Raw genomic sequence first — 16931 nt, forward strand, 5'->3', positions numbered from 1 at the left:
CTGTTGGATTATTAAAGTCTACCTGTGTCGATTCTAAGCTTCCTGGAGCAACTGGAAGTGGTTCAATTCACCCATAATGTATTTTGATCGACATAACCTGCAAATGTGAAAATGACCACATTCAACCCTGTGTAGATCAGTCAATTCTTAACATAAAAACTTTAAACTCGGCATTCTGTAAGAGCATACCCCAAGAAAGATATGCGTTTACTGTGCCAACCGAAAGTGCCTTTAATTGGGTCATAGTATCTGTTTCGAAGGGTTAAAAAGTCACATATTTCCTAAACTTCATATGTGTGACTAGTTAACCCTCATGAACTGTAAATCAGTCATTTCTCCAAGCAGATGTCAAAGAAAAGCTCTCAAACACACACACAGCAAGGATGGAGTGACAAAGAGCAGTGATTAAAGACACAGAGAGCAGGCAATGGCATTACCATAATCCCTAGGCCGTGCCGAGTTCAACGAGATATCCCGCTTGACCGTAGCTCGCTCGGTCTAAGCGCAGCGACCATGAGAAAAAGTAGGCCCAAAATGAAGCCTGCCCCTCAACGTCATTTGCTTTTGGGTGACAGTGAGAGAACCGTTAGGGTGAGAAGTACAATTCGACCTCGGGTACATTCCTGAGCTCCTCCCGATCTGTGCAAGCCTAACCTTGACCATGTGGCATTAACCCTTAACCTCAAGTGTCGAGCAATCCCGTATGTGGGAGCGTAATCATAGCCTCAAGCTCATTACCGTAACGCAACATTTCCTATTCATGAAAATCGCAAATGAAATGAAATAAATATATTGAAACACAAGCTTAGCCTTTTGTTAACAACACTGTCATCTCAGATTTTCAAAATATGCTTTAACCAAAGCTACACAAGTATTTGTGTAAGAGTATTGATAGCCTAGCATAGCATTAAGCCTAGCATTCAGCAGGCAACATTTTCACAAAAACAAGAAAGCATTCAAATAAAATAATTTACCTTTGAAGAACTTCGGATGTTTTCAATGACGAGACTCTCAGTTAGATAGCAAATGTTCATTTTTTCCCAAAATATTATTTGTGTAAGAGAAATAGCTCTGTTTTGTTCATCACGTTTGGCTAAGAAATTAGCTCCATAATATCAACAGAAACATGGCAAACGTTGTTTAGAATCAATCCTCAAGGTGTTTTTCACATATCTATTCGATAATCTATCAGTGGTGGCAGCTGGCTTCTCATCAGAAGAAAACTGAAAAATACTGCAGCTGGAGATTACGCAATAATTGCGATGGAGGACACCAAGCGACCACCTGGTAAATGTAGTCTCTTAAGGTCAATCTTCCAATGATATGCCTACAAATATGTCACAATGCTGCAGACACCTTGGGGAAAACGTGGAAAAGGTAAGCTGACTCCTAGCTCCTCCACAGCCATATAAGGAGTCATTGCCATGAGGCGGTTTCAAACAATGCGGCACTTCCTGATTGTATTTTTATCTGGGTTTTTTCTGTAACATCAGTTCTGTGGCACTCACAGACAATATCGTTGCAGTTTTGGAAACGTCAGTGTTTTCTTTCCAAAGCTGTCAATTATATGCATAGTCAAGCATCTTTTCGTGACAAAATATCTTGTTTAAAACGGGAACGTTTTTCATCCAAAAATTAAAAGAGCACCCCCTATATCGAAGAAGTTAATAGTTAAAAGAAGGTGTTTACATCAAACAGTTTGCATTGACTTCTCTCCCCATAGGAATACATTGCCTGCACACCTAAATGCATGTGCATTTGCAATATAATTCAACAGTAAAAAAAACATCACCAAATGGACATAACGAACGATGGAGAGGAACCACTGCCCGGCCATCCCGAGTTCATCAGGCCAGTCAATTTTGCATTCCTGCAGGATTTTTGAGCATGTCAAATTCGTGATGGTAAATGCCCATTGAAACATTTTGCAAATGCACATGCATTTGCAATATGATTCAAAAGTGAAAAAACATCACCAAATGGACATGATGAAATCAACACAATGAGTGATGGAGAGGAACCACTATCACTGCCCGGCAATCCTGAGTTCATCAGGCCAGTCAATTTTGCATTTCTGCAGTATTTCACAGAGCCTGCAATCAAATCAAATCCAAGTTTATTTGTCACGTGCGCCGAATACAACAGGTGCAGATCTTACTGTGAAATGCTTACTTACAGGCTCTAACCAACAGTGCAAAAAAGGTATTAGGAGAGCAATAGGTAAGTAAAGAAATAAAACAACAGTAAAAAGGCAGTGAAAAATAAAAGTAGCGAGGCTATATACAGTAGCGAGGCTATATACAGTAGCGAGGTTATAAAAGTAGCGAGGCTACATACAGACACCGGTCAGTCAGGCTAATTGAGGTAGTATGTACATGTAGACATGGTTAAAGTGACTATGCATATATGATGAACAGAGAGTAGCAGTAGCGTAAAAGAGGGGTTGGCGTTTGGTAGGTGGCGGGGAACAATGCAGATAGCCCAGTTAGCCAATGTGCGGGAGCACTGGTTGGTCGGGCCAACTGAGGTAGTATGTACATGAATGTATAGTTAATGTGACCATGCATACATGATAACAGCAGCGTAAAAGAGGGGTTGCGGGGGGGGGAGTTACACAATACAAATAGTCCGGGTAGCCATTCGATTACCTGTTAAAGGTGTGGCTTTGGGGTAAAAACTGTTGAGAAGCCTTTTTGTCATAGACTCGGCACTCCGGTACCACTTGCCATGCGCTAGTAGAGAGAACAGTCAATGACTGGGGTGGCTAGGGTCTTTGACAATTTTTATGGCCTTCCTCTGTTACCGCCTGGTGTAGAGGTACTGGATGGCAGGCAGCTTAGCCCCAGTGATGTTCTGGGCCGTACGCACTTCCTTCTGTAGTGCCTTGCGGTTGGAGGCCGAGCAATTGCCGTACCAGTCAGGATGCTCTCGATGTTGCAGCTGTAGAAACTTTTGAGGAACTCAGGACCCATGCCAAATATTTTTCGTTTCCTGAGGGGGAACAGGCCTTGTCGTGCCCTCTTCCCGACTGTGTGTTTGGACCATTCTAGGTTGTTGTTGATGTGGACACCAAGGAACTTGAAGCTCTCAACCTGCTCCACTACAACCCTATCGATGAGAATGGGGGCGTGCTCAGTCCTCCTTTTCCTGTAGTCCACAATCATCTCCTTTGTCTTGTTTACATTGAGGGATAGGTTGTTGTTATGGCACCACCCGGCCAGGTCTCTGATCACCTCCCTATCGACTCGTCGCTGTCGGTAATCAGGCCTACCACTCATGTGTCATCTGCAAACTTAACGATGGTGTTGGAGTCATGCCTGGCCATGCAGTCTTGGGTGAACAGGGAGTACAGGAGGGGACTGAGCATGCACCCATGGGGAGCTCCAGTGTTGAGGATCAGCGTGGCAGAAGTGTTGCTACCTACCTTCACCACATGGGGGCGGCCCGTCAGGAAGTCCAGGATCCAGTTGCAGAGCGAGGTGTTTATTCCCAGGATCCTTAGCTTAGTGATGAGCTTTGAGGGTACAATGGTGTTGAACACTGAGCTGTAGTCAACGAATAACATTCTCACATAAGTGTTCCTTTTGTCCAGGTGGGAAAGGGCAGTGTGGAGTGCAATAGGGATTGCATCATCTGTGGATCTGTTTGGGCGGTATGCAAATTGGAGTGGGTCTAGGGTTTCTGGGATAATGGTGTTGATGTGAGCCATTACCAGCCTTTCAAACCACTTCATGGCTACGGACGAGAGTGCAACTGGTCTGTAGTAATTTAGGCAGGTTGCCTTTGTGTTTTTGGGCATAGGGACTATGGTGGTCTGCTTGTGAAACATGTTGTTATTACAGACTCAATCAGGGACATGCTGAAAATGTTAGTGAAGACACCTGCCGGTTGGTCAGCAGATGCCCGGAGCACACGCCCTGGTAATCCGTCTGGCCCCACAGCCTTGTGTATGTTGACCTGTTTAAGGTTTTTACTCACGTCAGCTACGGAGAGCGTGATCACACAGTCATCCGGAACAGCTGATGCTCTAATGCATGCCTCAGTGTTGCTTGCCTCGACACGAACATAGAAGTGATTTAGCTCGTCTGGTTGGCTCGTGTCGCTGGGTAGCTCGCAGTTGTGCTTCCCTTTGTAGTCTGTTACAGTTTGCAAGCCCTGCCACATAAGACGAACGTTAGAGCCGGTGTAGTGTGATTCAATCTTAGCCCTGTATTGACACGGCCTGTTTGATGGTTCGTCGGAGGGTATAGCAGGACTTTTTGTAAGCTTCCGATTTAGAGTCCTGCACCTTGAAAGCGGCAGCCCTACTCTTTAGCTCAGTGCGAATATTGCTTGTAATCCATGGCTTCTGGTTGGGGCATGTACGTACAGTCACTGTGGGCATGATGTCCTGGATGCACTTATTGATAAAGCCAGTGACTGATGTGGTGTAGTGCTCAATGCCATCGGAAGAATCCCGGAACATATTCCAGTCTGTGATAGCAAAACAGTCCTGTAGTTTAGCATCTGTTTCATCTGACCACTTTTTCATAGACCGGGTCACTGGTGCTTTCTGCTTTAACCTGTTGAGTGTAGGGGGCAGTATTTTGATGTTTGGATGAAAAATGTACCCAAATGAAACCGCCTATTTCTCAGGCACAGAATCTAGAATATGCATATAATTATCAGATTAGGATAGAAAATATTCTAAAGTTCCCAAAACTGTCAAAATATACTCTGTGCATATAAGAGAACTGATATTGCAGGCGAAAACCTGAGGAAAATCCAACCCGGAAGTGCTGTTATTCCTGAAAGCTCTCTGTTCCACTGCCTGCCTTCGCTCCATTTCACAGGATATCAACCAGATTCCTTTTCCCATGGCTTCCACAAGGTGTGAACAATCTTTAGACATAGTTTCAGGCTTTTATTTTGAATGAGCGAGAAAGATCACATCGCATCATTGTATGGCTGGGTACCAGCAGCGTTTTGCATGCGCAACAGCTTGGAGCAAACATTTTCTCTCTCTCTCTCCTATTGAAGAAGGTACAGTGCGGTTGAAATATTATCGATTATATATTGCAAAAACAACCTGATGATTGATTATAAAAAAATTTGACAATTGGAATTTTTGTCTGACCGGTCGTGACCACTCGAGCCTGTGGATTTCTGAAAATAACGGGCCAACGAAATGGAGGCATTTTGGATATAAAAATAATATGTATGGAACAAAAGGAACATTTATTGTGTAACTGGGAGTCCCGTGAGTGCCAACATCCGACGATCATGAAAGGTAAGCAATTCATTTTATTGCTTTTCTGACTTTCGTGACCAATCTACTTGGCTGCTAGCTGTTTGTAATGTTTTGTCTGCGGAGAGAGATGTCCTTACATAAATACTTGTTATGCTAAATATTTTTTTAAATATTTTTTGAAATCTGACACACCAGGTGGGTTATGGCTGTTGCGAATTTTCTAAACTTTTTGTTAAAAATCGCGCAACATTTCAACGTCTTGCTACTCATGCCAGGAATATAGTATATGCATTAAATCAGTATGTGTGCATAGAAAAGACTCTGAAGTTTCTAGAACTGGTTGAATGGTGTCTGTGACTATAACAGAACGAGTTCCGTGGTCAAAATCGCAAGAAAACCTGATCACAAAATCGACAAAGAACATCCATCCGCCAGTCTCGGTATTGTCTATCGCTACCCATAATTGATAGGACTGGGCTTGCAGTTTCTAAAGCTTCCACACGATGTCGCCAGTGTTGTGATTACCAGGGAACTTTATCCTTGGTCAGATGAGTGACAGGCACATCCTCTCTTTGGGTCCGCAGCTGTAAAAAAATGGAAGTGAGAAAGTGTGCTTAGTTTTCCAAACTTGTAGCTATTGAATACAGATCTCTCCGTGATCGATTTGATCGTTTATTAACGTTTACTAATACCTAAAGTTGGATTACAGAAGTAGGTTGAAGTGTTTTGTCAAAGTTTATAGGCAACTTTATGAATTTTTAAAAAATGACGTCGCGTTGGGAAACGTGACTTTTTCCATGGATTTCTCAGTGTTCATAAATGGACATTTTGGGTATATATGGACCGATTTAATCGAAAAAAAGACCCAATTGTGATGTTTATGGGACATATAGGAGTGCCAACAAAGAAGCTCGTCTAAGGTAATGAATGTTTTATATTTTATTTCTGCGTTCTGGGTAGCGCCGGCTACGCTAATTTCTTTGTTTACGTCCCCTTTGTGTGTTTCTGGGGGCTGCATGCTATCAGATAATAGCGTCTCATGCTTTCGCCGAAAAGCATTTTACAAATCTGACATGTTGGCTAGATTCACAACGAGTGTGGCTTTAATTGAGTACCTTGCATGTGAGTTTTAAGGAAAGTTTGAGTTGTATCGAGTACAATTAGTTGGCGCTCTGGAATTTTCGCTGATTTGGTTCCTGTACAGGTACAGCAGCCGTAAAAGATTTTAACAACAAGCTAAACTGTGTTTTGCTATATTGCACATGTGATTTCATGAAAATTAAATATTTTTAGTAATTTAATTGGAATTTGTCGCTCTGCAATTCAATTCAAGTTTAAGGAAGTGATTGAGGTGGAAACTGGTTATGGGGATTCTAACCTATGGTCAGAATGGATTCACTATACAGCCAGATCTGCTAGCGAAAGAAGAATGTTATGCCTGCGCCACAGCAAAACCTCAGTTGATAACCATTACCTTTCCATTTGATGGAATTGATGCATGGCCTGTATGGTAAAGCTGTTCATGAGGGTAGGGAAGCCTGACAATGACAGTTGCATTGAACTGCATTATCTGTATCCCCATTTGCCCATTACATCCAGACTTCCCCCTTTCACAGTTACAGGAGTACACTATTATTGTATGGCTCGCTACATCACACACGGATGGGACGTAGGGGAAGTAAGAATATGCAATAGGACAGAGGACAGAGGACATTACAACCGACAAGACAATGAGGGACCTGACTGGGTGGTTGAGTTCCGAGGACTTTAGTAAGATAAAAAGCTGCAACTAGTTTGATGGTATGGCATAATAGAATAGCCTTGTATATGTTACTGGCTGAAAAGAGAAGGGGGTGTATGAGGTTCGGAGCAGATTGTTGTACTTACATCTCTGATAACACAGCTCCAGACGGATCAGTGACCAAGGTCCTGGCTGGTATAACCACATTAGTTCACAAATTAGCAGAGAACTCTGGGGTGGATAATGCTCTAAATAATTGGTTTGACAGTGTGTTTGCGAAATGGAAAATGTCTTAATCACTGTGTTGTGGGCAACATTCACCTGTATGAGTGTTTTGGTTCTATGTGGATGTTGTTTGGTCCCCTGTATGAGAGGTTTGATTACCAGGACTCTGGAGAGGTCAATGCCGCAACAGATGGTGAGGTACGGACCGATTCTGAGCTCTGGCCATTGGGATGACGAATACAGGCCTCCAGGCCTAGGGGATGGCTCCGTTTCTTTTAACTACGAGGAGCCAATGTTGGATGAGACTATTTTTGATCTTTAAGACTGTTTTTATGAAGATTGTAATAAAAACCCTAACAGGAAGTGTTAGAATACCAAATTAGGCCTATAACAGTCATTGATGTATAAGGAATGAAAATACATATATTGGTTTTGTGAGGTTGATTTTGAGTGACATTGATAATATTAAGAAAAATAGATGTGTAAGTTTTTGTAATGAATGTTTAGGCAATAATTAACAGTATTCCACCCTGTCACTGTATAACATATGGAAATGTGTTTGAATCATAGCAGACAAGGAACTGTGGCAGACAACTTATGACCACTGTGAATCTCACCCAGAGAGGGGAGAAACCGTTGGGCAGGATATGATGAGCAATGTATTGGTCTGGATTATTCTGGTATACAATTGATGTATCAGTGTGTATTATTTAGTCATTAAGGGTGGATTGAATGATTAGAATATTCCACCCTGAAAGCATATAATTGTATGGAATTGATTAGAATGTCTAAAAGTATAATCAATTCATGTGTAGTTCTAGTCAGAATTAGGGTAAAACAATAAAGCTAATGTTTGTCTTTATGATATTTTAAAGACAGAGTGTCTGAGCAAAATTCGGCGCTGACCTGCCTAGAGATTTGGGAGAGAACGGGGAGTACGTCTCAAGGTCTAATCTCTGTCGGCTGGGTAGTGAGACACTATGTGCGTAGGATACCTTCTGTTAGTGTGAATGTGCGTAGGATACCTTCTGTTAGTGTGAATGTGCGTAGGATACCTTCTGTTAGTGTGAATGTGCGTAGGATACCTTCTGTTAGTGTGAATGTGCGTAGGATACCTTCTGTTAGTGTGAATGTGCGTAGGATACCTTCTGTTAGTGTGAATGTGTGTGCGTAGCAGGACATTGTGTGCTAATGTTAGTGTGAATATGTGTGCGTATGGTTGTATAAAATGAATTGTTTTGTATTCTTGACTTTACAACGTTCCCGTGAATAGACCTTATTGACTATTTTAGCCTCTAGTTTGATTGAATTGGTTTATGAACATTGAGAACATAATTCTCTTAACAGAAGGGTATCACCGTTTACACCCCAGAGCATCACAGTTTGCACCCAGAGGGGAGAACATCACAGTTTACACCCCTCAGGGGAGAACATCACAGATTACACCCATAGGGAAGAACATCACAGTTTACACCCCTCAGGGAAGAACATCACAGTTTACACCCACAGGAAAGAACATCACAGTTTACACCCTCAGGGGAGAACATCACAGTTTACACCCACACGGAAGAACGTCACAGGGAAACACCTTATACAGACCAGATCAAACAGCTTTCATTGACACACTAAAGGGTTATGGAGGCAGGCCAACAACACACACACACACACCTCCAAAAAATGACAAGCCAAACCAAAAAATCTCTACAGGATGGGTGCCCCTAATCCTGAACTGTTGTTGCTAATGTGCGCTAATGTAACTGGAATGACATTGTATATAAGAGCCAACTTTCCAGGACAAAGACATATCTGACATGGGCAGAAAGCTTAAATTCTTGTTAATCTAAAAGTAGTGTACAATTTACAGTAGCTATTACAGGGAGAAAATACCATGCTATTGTTTGAGGAGAGTGCACAACAACAAAACACTTTTATCATAGAAACTGGTTTGATACATTCACCTCTGAAGGTAAATAATGTACTTACATTCAGTAATCTTGCTCTGATTACTGAGGGTCCTGAGGGTCCCAGAGATACAATGTAGCATCATTTTATTTATTAAAATCCATTTTTATGTTCAAAAGAAGGATCTGGGTTCTACAGTTTGACCCCACTGCTGTCTCTGGCTCCACACCCACCCCGCCCGGCCGTCTAGACGTGTGAAAGTTAGTGTATAAGCTAATGATCCGTCATGTATGACATTTCTGGGAGTGTGTAAACTAAAAAATATATATTACCATAGCAATTTGTATGTTCTCTGTAGTTCAGTACCTGAACAAGTATCAATTGAGCAATTCGGCAGATTTTGGCAAACACCTGGCAGACTTACTACAACATATTGTGCAGTAATGTAATTCTTCACTGGATTCGTCTGAAACTTTATACACACACTGGTGCCATCTGGTGGCCAACATCTAAATTACATCTATACTACTATCTGAAAGTATGGCCTTTCCCTTGCATTTCAAATATGTATGTTGTTCTTTGTAATCTATTTTACCAGATCTAATGTGTTATATTCTCCTAAATTAATTTCATTCTTCCCCAAACTTAAAAGTGTTTACTTTCAAATGGTAACAAGAATATGAATATTTAAACTCTTATTAAGGATCGTACGCTTTTTAAAATTTTCTCCTATAATGGCATACCCAAATCTATCTGCCTGTAGTTCAGGACCTGATGCACGGATATGTAAATTATTGATCTGCATATTCACTCGCCTGCTTAAGCCGGTAGCACCAATGTGCAGGAAGAAACACCATTCACCTGATGTCGTTGCCAGAGTGCAGTACCCGGGAAACCACAACGAGTCGCTCCAGCACGATGAGCCAAGTAAAGACCCCCCCCCCGGGCCAAACAGTCCCCTAACACGGGCGACGCAGGGCCAATTTCCCCTGCCCTATGCAATTCCCAGTCACGGCCCGTCGTGACACAGCCTGGGATCAAATCCGGGACTGTAGTAATGCCACAAGCACTGCAATCCAGTGCCTTAGACCACTGCACCATTCAGGAGGCCTGTACACACCTTTTTTATTCATATATTCTACGTAACATCCAAACACACATTTCATGTACAATATTTTTGACATTGCATGTTCTAATATTTGTATATGTCTTATTTCCATGTTGTTGATGTTGCGTGTATTGTTATCTATTACTGCACTGTTGGAACATAAGCATTTCATTACATCTACAATAACATTTTGCAAAATATGTGTATGCAACCAATCAAATGAGATTTTATTTGGATTTGTGTGTGTGTGTCTCTTGATTCATCACAACCTCATTATTAACCTGGAGCTAATGAACCCTTAACAGACACCAAGCAATAAACTGGTACATCTGTGAAGGAGGGAGGGAGGGAGGGAGGGGGAGGGAGGGAGGGAGGGAGGGAGGGAGGGAGGGAGGGAGGGAGGGAGGGAGGGAGGGAGGGAGGGAGGGAGGGAGGGAGGGAGGGAGGGAGAGGGAGATGGGGGGGAGAGGAAGAGAGGGGGAGAGAGGAAGGGAGAGGGAGAGGGAGAGGGAGAGGGAGAGGGAGAAAAACAGCTCACCTACAGAAAACATGGTGGAATAACTTGGAGGTGTGTAATAGTTCTTTCAATTAAATTCAAAAGGTTTTATTGGCATTGGGATCATATGACCACATTGCCAAAGCAAGTGAAAAAGATAATAAACAAAAGTGAAATAAAAAATCTGACATTAAACTCACAAAAGTTTCAAAGGAACAGAGACATTTCAAATGTCATATTATGTCTCTATACAGTGTTGTAACGATGTGCCAATACTTAAAGCACAAAAGGGAAAATAAATAAACATGAATATGGGTTGTATTTAGAATGGTATTTGTTCTTCCCTGGTTGCACTTTTCGTGTGGCAACAGTTCACATATCGTCTTTCTCTGACACTCCCACGTCTCAGCTCCTACCTGCAGCTCTGCCCCCCCCCCCCCCGACCGACTCCCCTCCCCCTAACAACCCTCCCCCTGCCTCCCCTACCCCTGCATCCCCACTAAACGCCATATAGTGTCAACCTCCAATGACACTATAAAAGAGAGGGAAAGAGAGTAAGCAAGAGAGAGAGGGGGAGAGACAGAGTACAGCTATGAGGGTCAGGCAATATATTAACCTTTACCTATCTATAGTCATGATAATGAACTCGTCATCTCTGAGCCTTCTATTGAACGACTCCTCTGCCTCTTCCACTTCCTCGTCCTGTCGTCTGCGGGAGCAGTTCAGTCTGAATGGGATGTACCAGAAGGGTGATGTGATTCTGGGAGGTCTGTTTGAGGTCCACTACTTCACTGTGTTCCCTGAGCTGTCTTTCACATCAGAACCCCAGCAGCTCTACTGTGAGGGGTGAGTATTCATCTACTGGACTGGACTGGACTGGATGTGTGTCTGCACCTCTCCTAAAAAGGACAGATAGACATCCCTACTATAAGAAGCCTCACTATGATCAGTGTTAACCAACCCTGGTGCCGGAGACCTACTGGGTTCTTGTTACATTGGTGAATAGTACATTGCGGTTTCAAAATATATGTGAATAAATTGTGTGTATTCCATTGTTTTCTAAGCAAATTTCCCTTTATAAAGACTAACCTATTTTATTATCTATCCTTGACAAAAGTAACTTGTTTTTCCTCTCAACCCCTTAAGACAGCACTCTCTCACACACACCCCTTAAAAGGTGCACAGGGTTCAACACATCTCGAGCGATTTAAAACATTTACAAATTGATTGAATGTTCCTTTTCAGTTTTACCAGTTGTGGTTTCCAGCAGGCCCAGACTATGGCGTTTGCTGTAGATGAGATCAACAGAAACCCTGACCTTCTGCCAAACATCAAGCTCGGATACCAGCTCTACGACAACTGCCTGAAGCTGGGAGTAGCGCTCCGTGCTGCCATGTCATTGGCAAGTGGGACAGAGGAAGAGTTCCTATTGTATGAGACTTGTTCTGGGTCACCCCCGGTGCTAGGGATTGTAGGAGACCCAGGGTCCACACACTCCATCGCCATCTCCAGTGTCCTAGGGCTGTTCCGGGTTCCCATGGTAAATCCGAAAGAATAGAAAGATGACATCATTATTGGAAATGTCCTTCTTGTATTCCAAAAGCACACTTTGAGTGAGAAACACTAGGTCTTACATGTGTCTAGGCATGAAAGATTACTATTATATTAATTCATTGAAGAAAATATAATTAATAATTTTATATTTCTCTCCATCAGGTGAGTCACTACTCCACATGTTCCTGTCTGAGCAACCGGGGAAAATATCCATCCTTCTTCAGAACCATCCCCAGTGACGCCTTCCAGGTCTGTCTCTGAGAAGGCCACAATGACATAATTACACAGTGAACCGTCAGCTCCCATGTAAACTTAATATACACTTTATACTGTGTAATGGCATCACAGGTAAATAAAAGGTTCAAAAATTGAAAAAAAATCTTAGATAAGGCTAAAGAAAAGGTGACAAAAATAATGCATGTCATTTATGCTTATCTCTCTATACTCTCCAATCTCTGTAATAACACCAGTCATGTCTAATCTCTGTTGATGTGATCTCAGGTGCGAGCCATGATCCAGATCCTACGTCGGTTGGGTTGGACCTGGGTGGGACTGGTGTTCAGTGATGATGACTACGGAGTTCATGCTGCCCGGTCCTTCCACTCAAGCCTGGCCGAGTCAGGGGGCTGTGTGGCCTATTCCCAAGTTCTGCCCAAAGACAACCGCCCCACTGAGCTGCAGAGGATTGTGGGAGAGATCAAGAGCTCCTCTGCTCGCGTGGTGGTGGTGTTCTCCAACGAGGCCTACCTGCTCCCTCTGGTGGATGAGGTTCAGAGATGATTTTATCTTGACAGTTGATCTAAAATAACTCTTACAATACATTCACATTTTAGTTTCAGAGGCTCTAATCCAGAGAGATTTACACATCATAATAATAATTTTAGTAATGCCATTTAGCAGATGCTTTTATCCAAAGACATCACAGTCAGTGATGTGTGCATATATTTTACATATCGGTGTCCCTGGACAGTTAGTGCATCCATCCTAAGATATCTAGGGGGGGACAACCACACATCACAGTATTAGTAAGTATGTTTTATCATCAAATGCATTCTACAGACATTATTACAGCCATAACAGCTGTAGGATGTTACTCTCACAAACAACAGTGTATAAAAGTGTTACAGCGTATTACCATTGTGTTGTTCTTGATGCCAAGATTATTAAATATAAAGCTTGTTTTACAAGGTGGTGGTGCAGAATGTGAAGGGTCTCCAGTGGATCGCCAGTGAAGCCTGGAGCACTTCCTCTGTGTTTCACACCCCCCGTCTCATGCCCTACCTGGGGGGTACCCTGGGTATCGCCATCCGTCGTGGAGAGATTCCCGGCCTCAGGGACTTCCTGCTTAGCATCCGCCCCGACGACCAACCTGACAATAACCCTGGAAACAACATGGTGAAGTAGTTGTCTTTTAACTCCAACAATTTATTTAATTACTTTATACATTATGTTTAAAACATTTAAAGGGCTACTTTGCCTATAAATTCTACAATACAGAAGAAAAAAACTAGTGTCCCTCTAAAACATTCCTTTCTCTGTTCTGATAAGGTGAGACAGTTCTGGGAGGCTGTGTTTGGGTGCAGGTTGGAGCCCCCAGCAGGTTGGGTGGAGGCTGGGGGTGATGTATGTACAGGTCAGGAGGACCTGAGGGATGTGGAGACCAACTGTGGGGATTTATCTGAGCTCAGGCCGGAGTATAACGTGTATAAGGCAGTGTACGCCCTGGCCCATGCCCTGCATGACCTTCTGCAGTGTGTGCCAGGGAGAGGACCTTTCAGTGGGAACCGCTGTGCCAGCCTAGAGAGACTGGAGCACTGGCAGGTGGGATATATTCATACTCAAGCACACAAACAATGTTTTCTAAGTCAAGGACCCCTGACCTCATACTGTCTTTTGTCTAAATAATTTCCTCCTCTTTCCTCTCTTCCCTCTGTTCCCTCCATCCCCCTCCTCTGACCAGCTGGTCCATTACCTGCAGAGGGTTAACTTCACCACAGGGTTTGGCGATCGCGTTTCTTTCGATGACAACGGGGACGCCCTGGCCATCTATGACATCCTGAACTGGGCGTGGCTCCAGGACGGGAGTGTTCAGGTGGAGACTGTGGGTGTGATTGACGAATCAGCCCCCGCAGGACAAGAGCTCACACTGGACGAGGACAGAATTTTCTGGAATTTTGAGTCAAAAAAGGTTATTTGTAGAGTTATATAGCTACAGAGCATATTTCACTACTGCAAAAGAAACAGTGTAAACTCATCATCAGTGGAGGGCAAAGAAGCATTAAATATGGGTGTGTAAATATGGGAGAATAAATATGGGCATATAAAAGTCTGATGTTCTCCCTCCTAGGATGTCATTGTAAAGAAGAATTTGTTCTTTAACTGACTTGCCTAGTTAAATAAAGCTTAAATTCCCCCTCACCTTCGTCCTTATAGCCTCCACGATCAGTGTGCAGTGAGAGCTGTCCCCCAGGCACCCGTGTAGCCAGGAAGAAGGGGGAGCCTGTCTGCTGCTTCAACTGCATCTCCTGTGCTGAGGGAGAGGTCAGCAACACCACAGGTCAGTGAAATTAATATCATTTAAAGAATTTGAGGGTGGTTTGGGGCTGTAGAAAAGGTTTGAAACATTTGCTTTGTCTGTCTTTCTGTCAGACTCGGCCGAGTGCTCGAGGTGTCCAGAGGACTTCTGGTCCAGCCCGGAGCGTGACCTCTGCATCCCTAAGAGGGTTGAGTTCCTCTCCTACCAGGAATCCCTGGGACTCTCCTTGATGACCGCCTCGTTGCTAGGAGCCCTCATCTGTGCAGTGGTCCTCGTAATCTTCACCCGCTACCGGAACACACCTGTTGTCAAGGCCAACAACTCTGAGCTGAGCTTCCTGCTTCTGCTTTCACTCAAACTCTGCTTCCTGTGCTCGCTGCTGTTCATTGGCCGGCCCCGGCTATGGACGTGTCAGCTGAGGCATGCAGCATTTGGTATCAGCTTTGTTCTCTGTGTCTCCTGTATACTGGTGAAGACAATGGTGGTGCTGGCTGTGTTCAGGACCTCTAAGCCCGGGGGCAATGCCAGCCTGAAGTGGTTTGGTGCTGGGCAGCAGAGAGGAACAGTCCTGGTCCTCACCTCATTCCAGGCTGCTATCTGCACAGCCTGGCTGGTTTCAGCCTCTCCAACTCCACACAAAAACATGCGCTACCATAATGATAAGATTGTATATGAGTGTGTGGTGGGGTCGGTAGCAGGGTTCGGAGCGTTGTTAGGCTACATCGGCCTCCTGGCGTTCCTTAGCTTCCTCTTGGCTTTCCTGGCAAGGAATCTTCCAGACAACTTCAACGAGGCCAAGTTCATCACCTTCAGCATGCTGATCTTCTGTGCTGTGTGGATCTCCTTCGTCCCTGCCTACATCAGCTCTCCTGGGATGTACGCAGACGCTGTGGAGATATTCGCCATCTTAGCTTCCAGCTTTGGCCTCCTGGTGGCTCTGTTCGGCCCAAAGTGTTACATCATCCTGCTGAGGCCAGAGAGGAACACCAAGAAGGCTCTGATGGGCCGGGCCACAACCAAGACATAGGGAGAATCTCAATTTAATTTCCTTGATTCCTCATGTCCTCTCTCCTCACCTTCTTCTCAAAACCCATTGGATGTGAAGGTTAGGTGGAGCGGGACATCTAACCTTCTCATTCATTGGGTTTTGAATTGGAGACCAAGGAGAGAGGACACGAGGAATCACAGAAATTAAATTGAGATTCTCCCATAGGCTCAATAGCATAACAAGACGTCCTCTGCGCTGATCTGAAATATGAACACTAGGTGGAGGTACTATGCCTGCTAGGGATTTGCTTCACACACTGTCATGCAAAGAAAGGAAAGGAGAAATGTATAGTAACAGAGTTTGATGGTCTCAAATAGTTTGAAGTAGCTCCTTTTAGTTTCCACTTCTGTTTGTAGTTTGATGGCAATAATTCAAATCAAATCAAAGAGTTTTTATCATTCTGTTAGTACCCTAGTTATGTGTAGTAGCATGTTATTAATTATAATTTAACCTTCTGTGAGTAAATATTAATCACGTAATAAATTCTTTCTTTCCCTGGGCAGTTAAGAAGGATTTTAATTTATTTTATTTGTCTATGTGTGTCACTTTAAACTTCTAGGGGATAGGTAATGAGTGGGTTTCTGATGAGTGGGTTTCCCGATGAGTGGGTTTCTGCATCGAAAGGCTTTCGATTGAATCATCACATCGCGTGGAACAGCATAACATACCTGTTCCTTCTAAAGGATCTGCTGCCACACTCATTCACCCATTAATTGATTATTAATTTATGCATATTTTCATTTAATAAAACAGTTTGACTTGAAAGGAGTTGCTTGAATGTGTTTTTATTGAACCATTGAAATTTACAAAGATACTTTATTAAAATATCAGGAAACTGTGTCATATGGGAAAAGAGAATTACACACCTTATAAAATGTGAAAAGAATGAACAACATTTTTAATTAACCATATCTAATTTAATTTCTTGGTTTTCAGAACTGACTTTCAGGGGAGAAATGGATGTCATTAAAGTCTATTGATGATGGTAAAGAAAAGTCATGTTGTGATTCAGAGGAAGACGTTCTGTTCTGTTGACTCACTGTTGATTCACTGTAGACTCACTGTAAACTCACTATTGAATCACTGTTGAC

The 16931-nt window shown here is 43.2% G+C and overlaps 1 protein-coding gene across 1 annotated transcript; it reads left to right on the forward strand.

Moving 5' to 3' along the window:
• The first annotated feature begins 11336 nt into the window (after window positions 1-11336).
• LOC135551571 (extracellular calcium-sensing receptor-like) lies at window positions 11337-15819 on the forward strand. The gene is made up of 9 exons (XM_064982777.1): window positions 11337-11548; window positions 11948-12242; window positions 12419-12505; window positions 12758-13024; window positions 13445-13651; window positions 13805-14077; window positions 14217-14444; window positions 14690-14813; window positions 14906-15819. Exons 1-9 carry the CDS (start codon window positions 11337-11339, stop codon window positions 15817-15819), a joined length of 2607 nt encoding a protein of 868 aa, XP_064838849.1.
• Window positions 15820-16931: the final 1112 nt, after the last annotated feature.

The sequence above is a fragment of the Oncorhynchus masou genome, chromosome 13, assembly GCF_036934945.1.
Source record: "Oncorhynchus masou masou isolate Uvic2021 chromosome 13, UVic_Omas_1.1, whole genome shotgun sequence".
Lineage (NCBI taxonomy): Eukaryota > Metazoa > Chordata > Actinopteri > Salmoniformes > Salmonidae > Oncorhynchus > Oncorhynchus masou.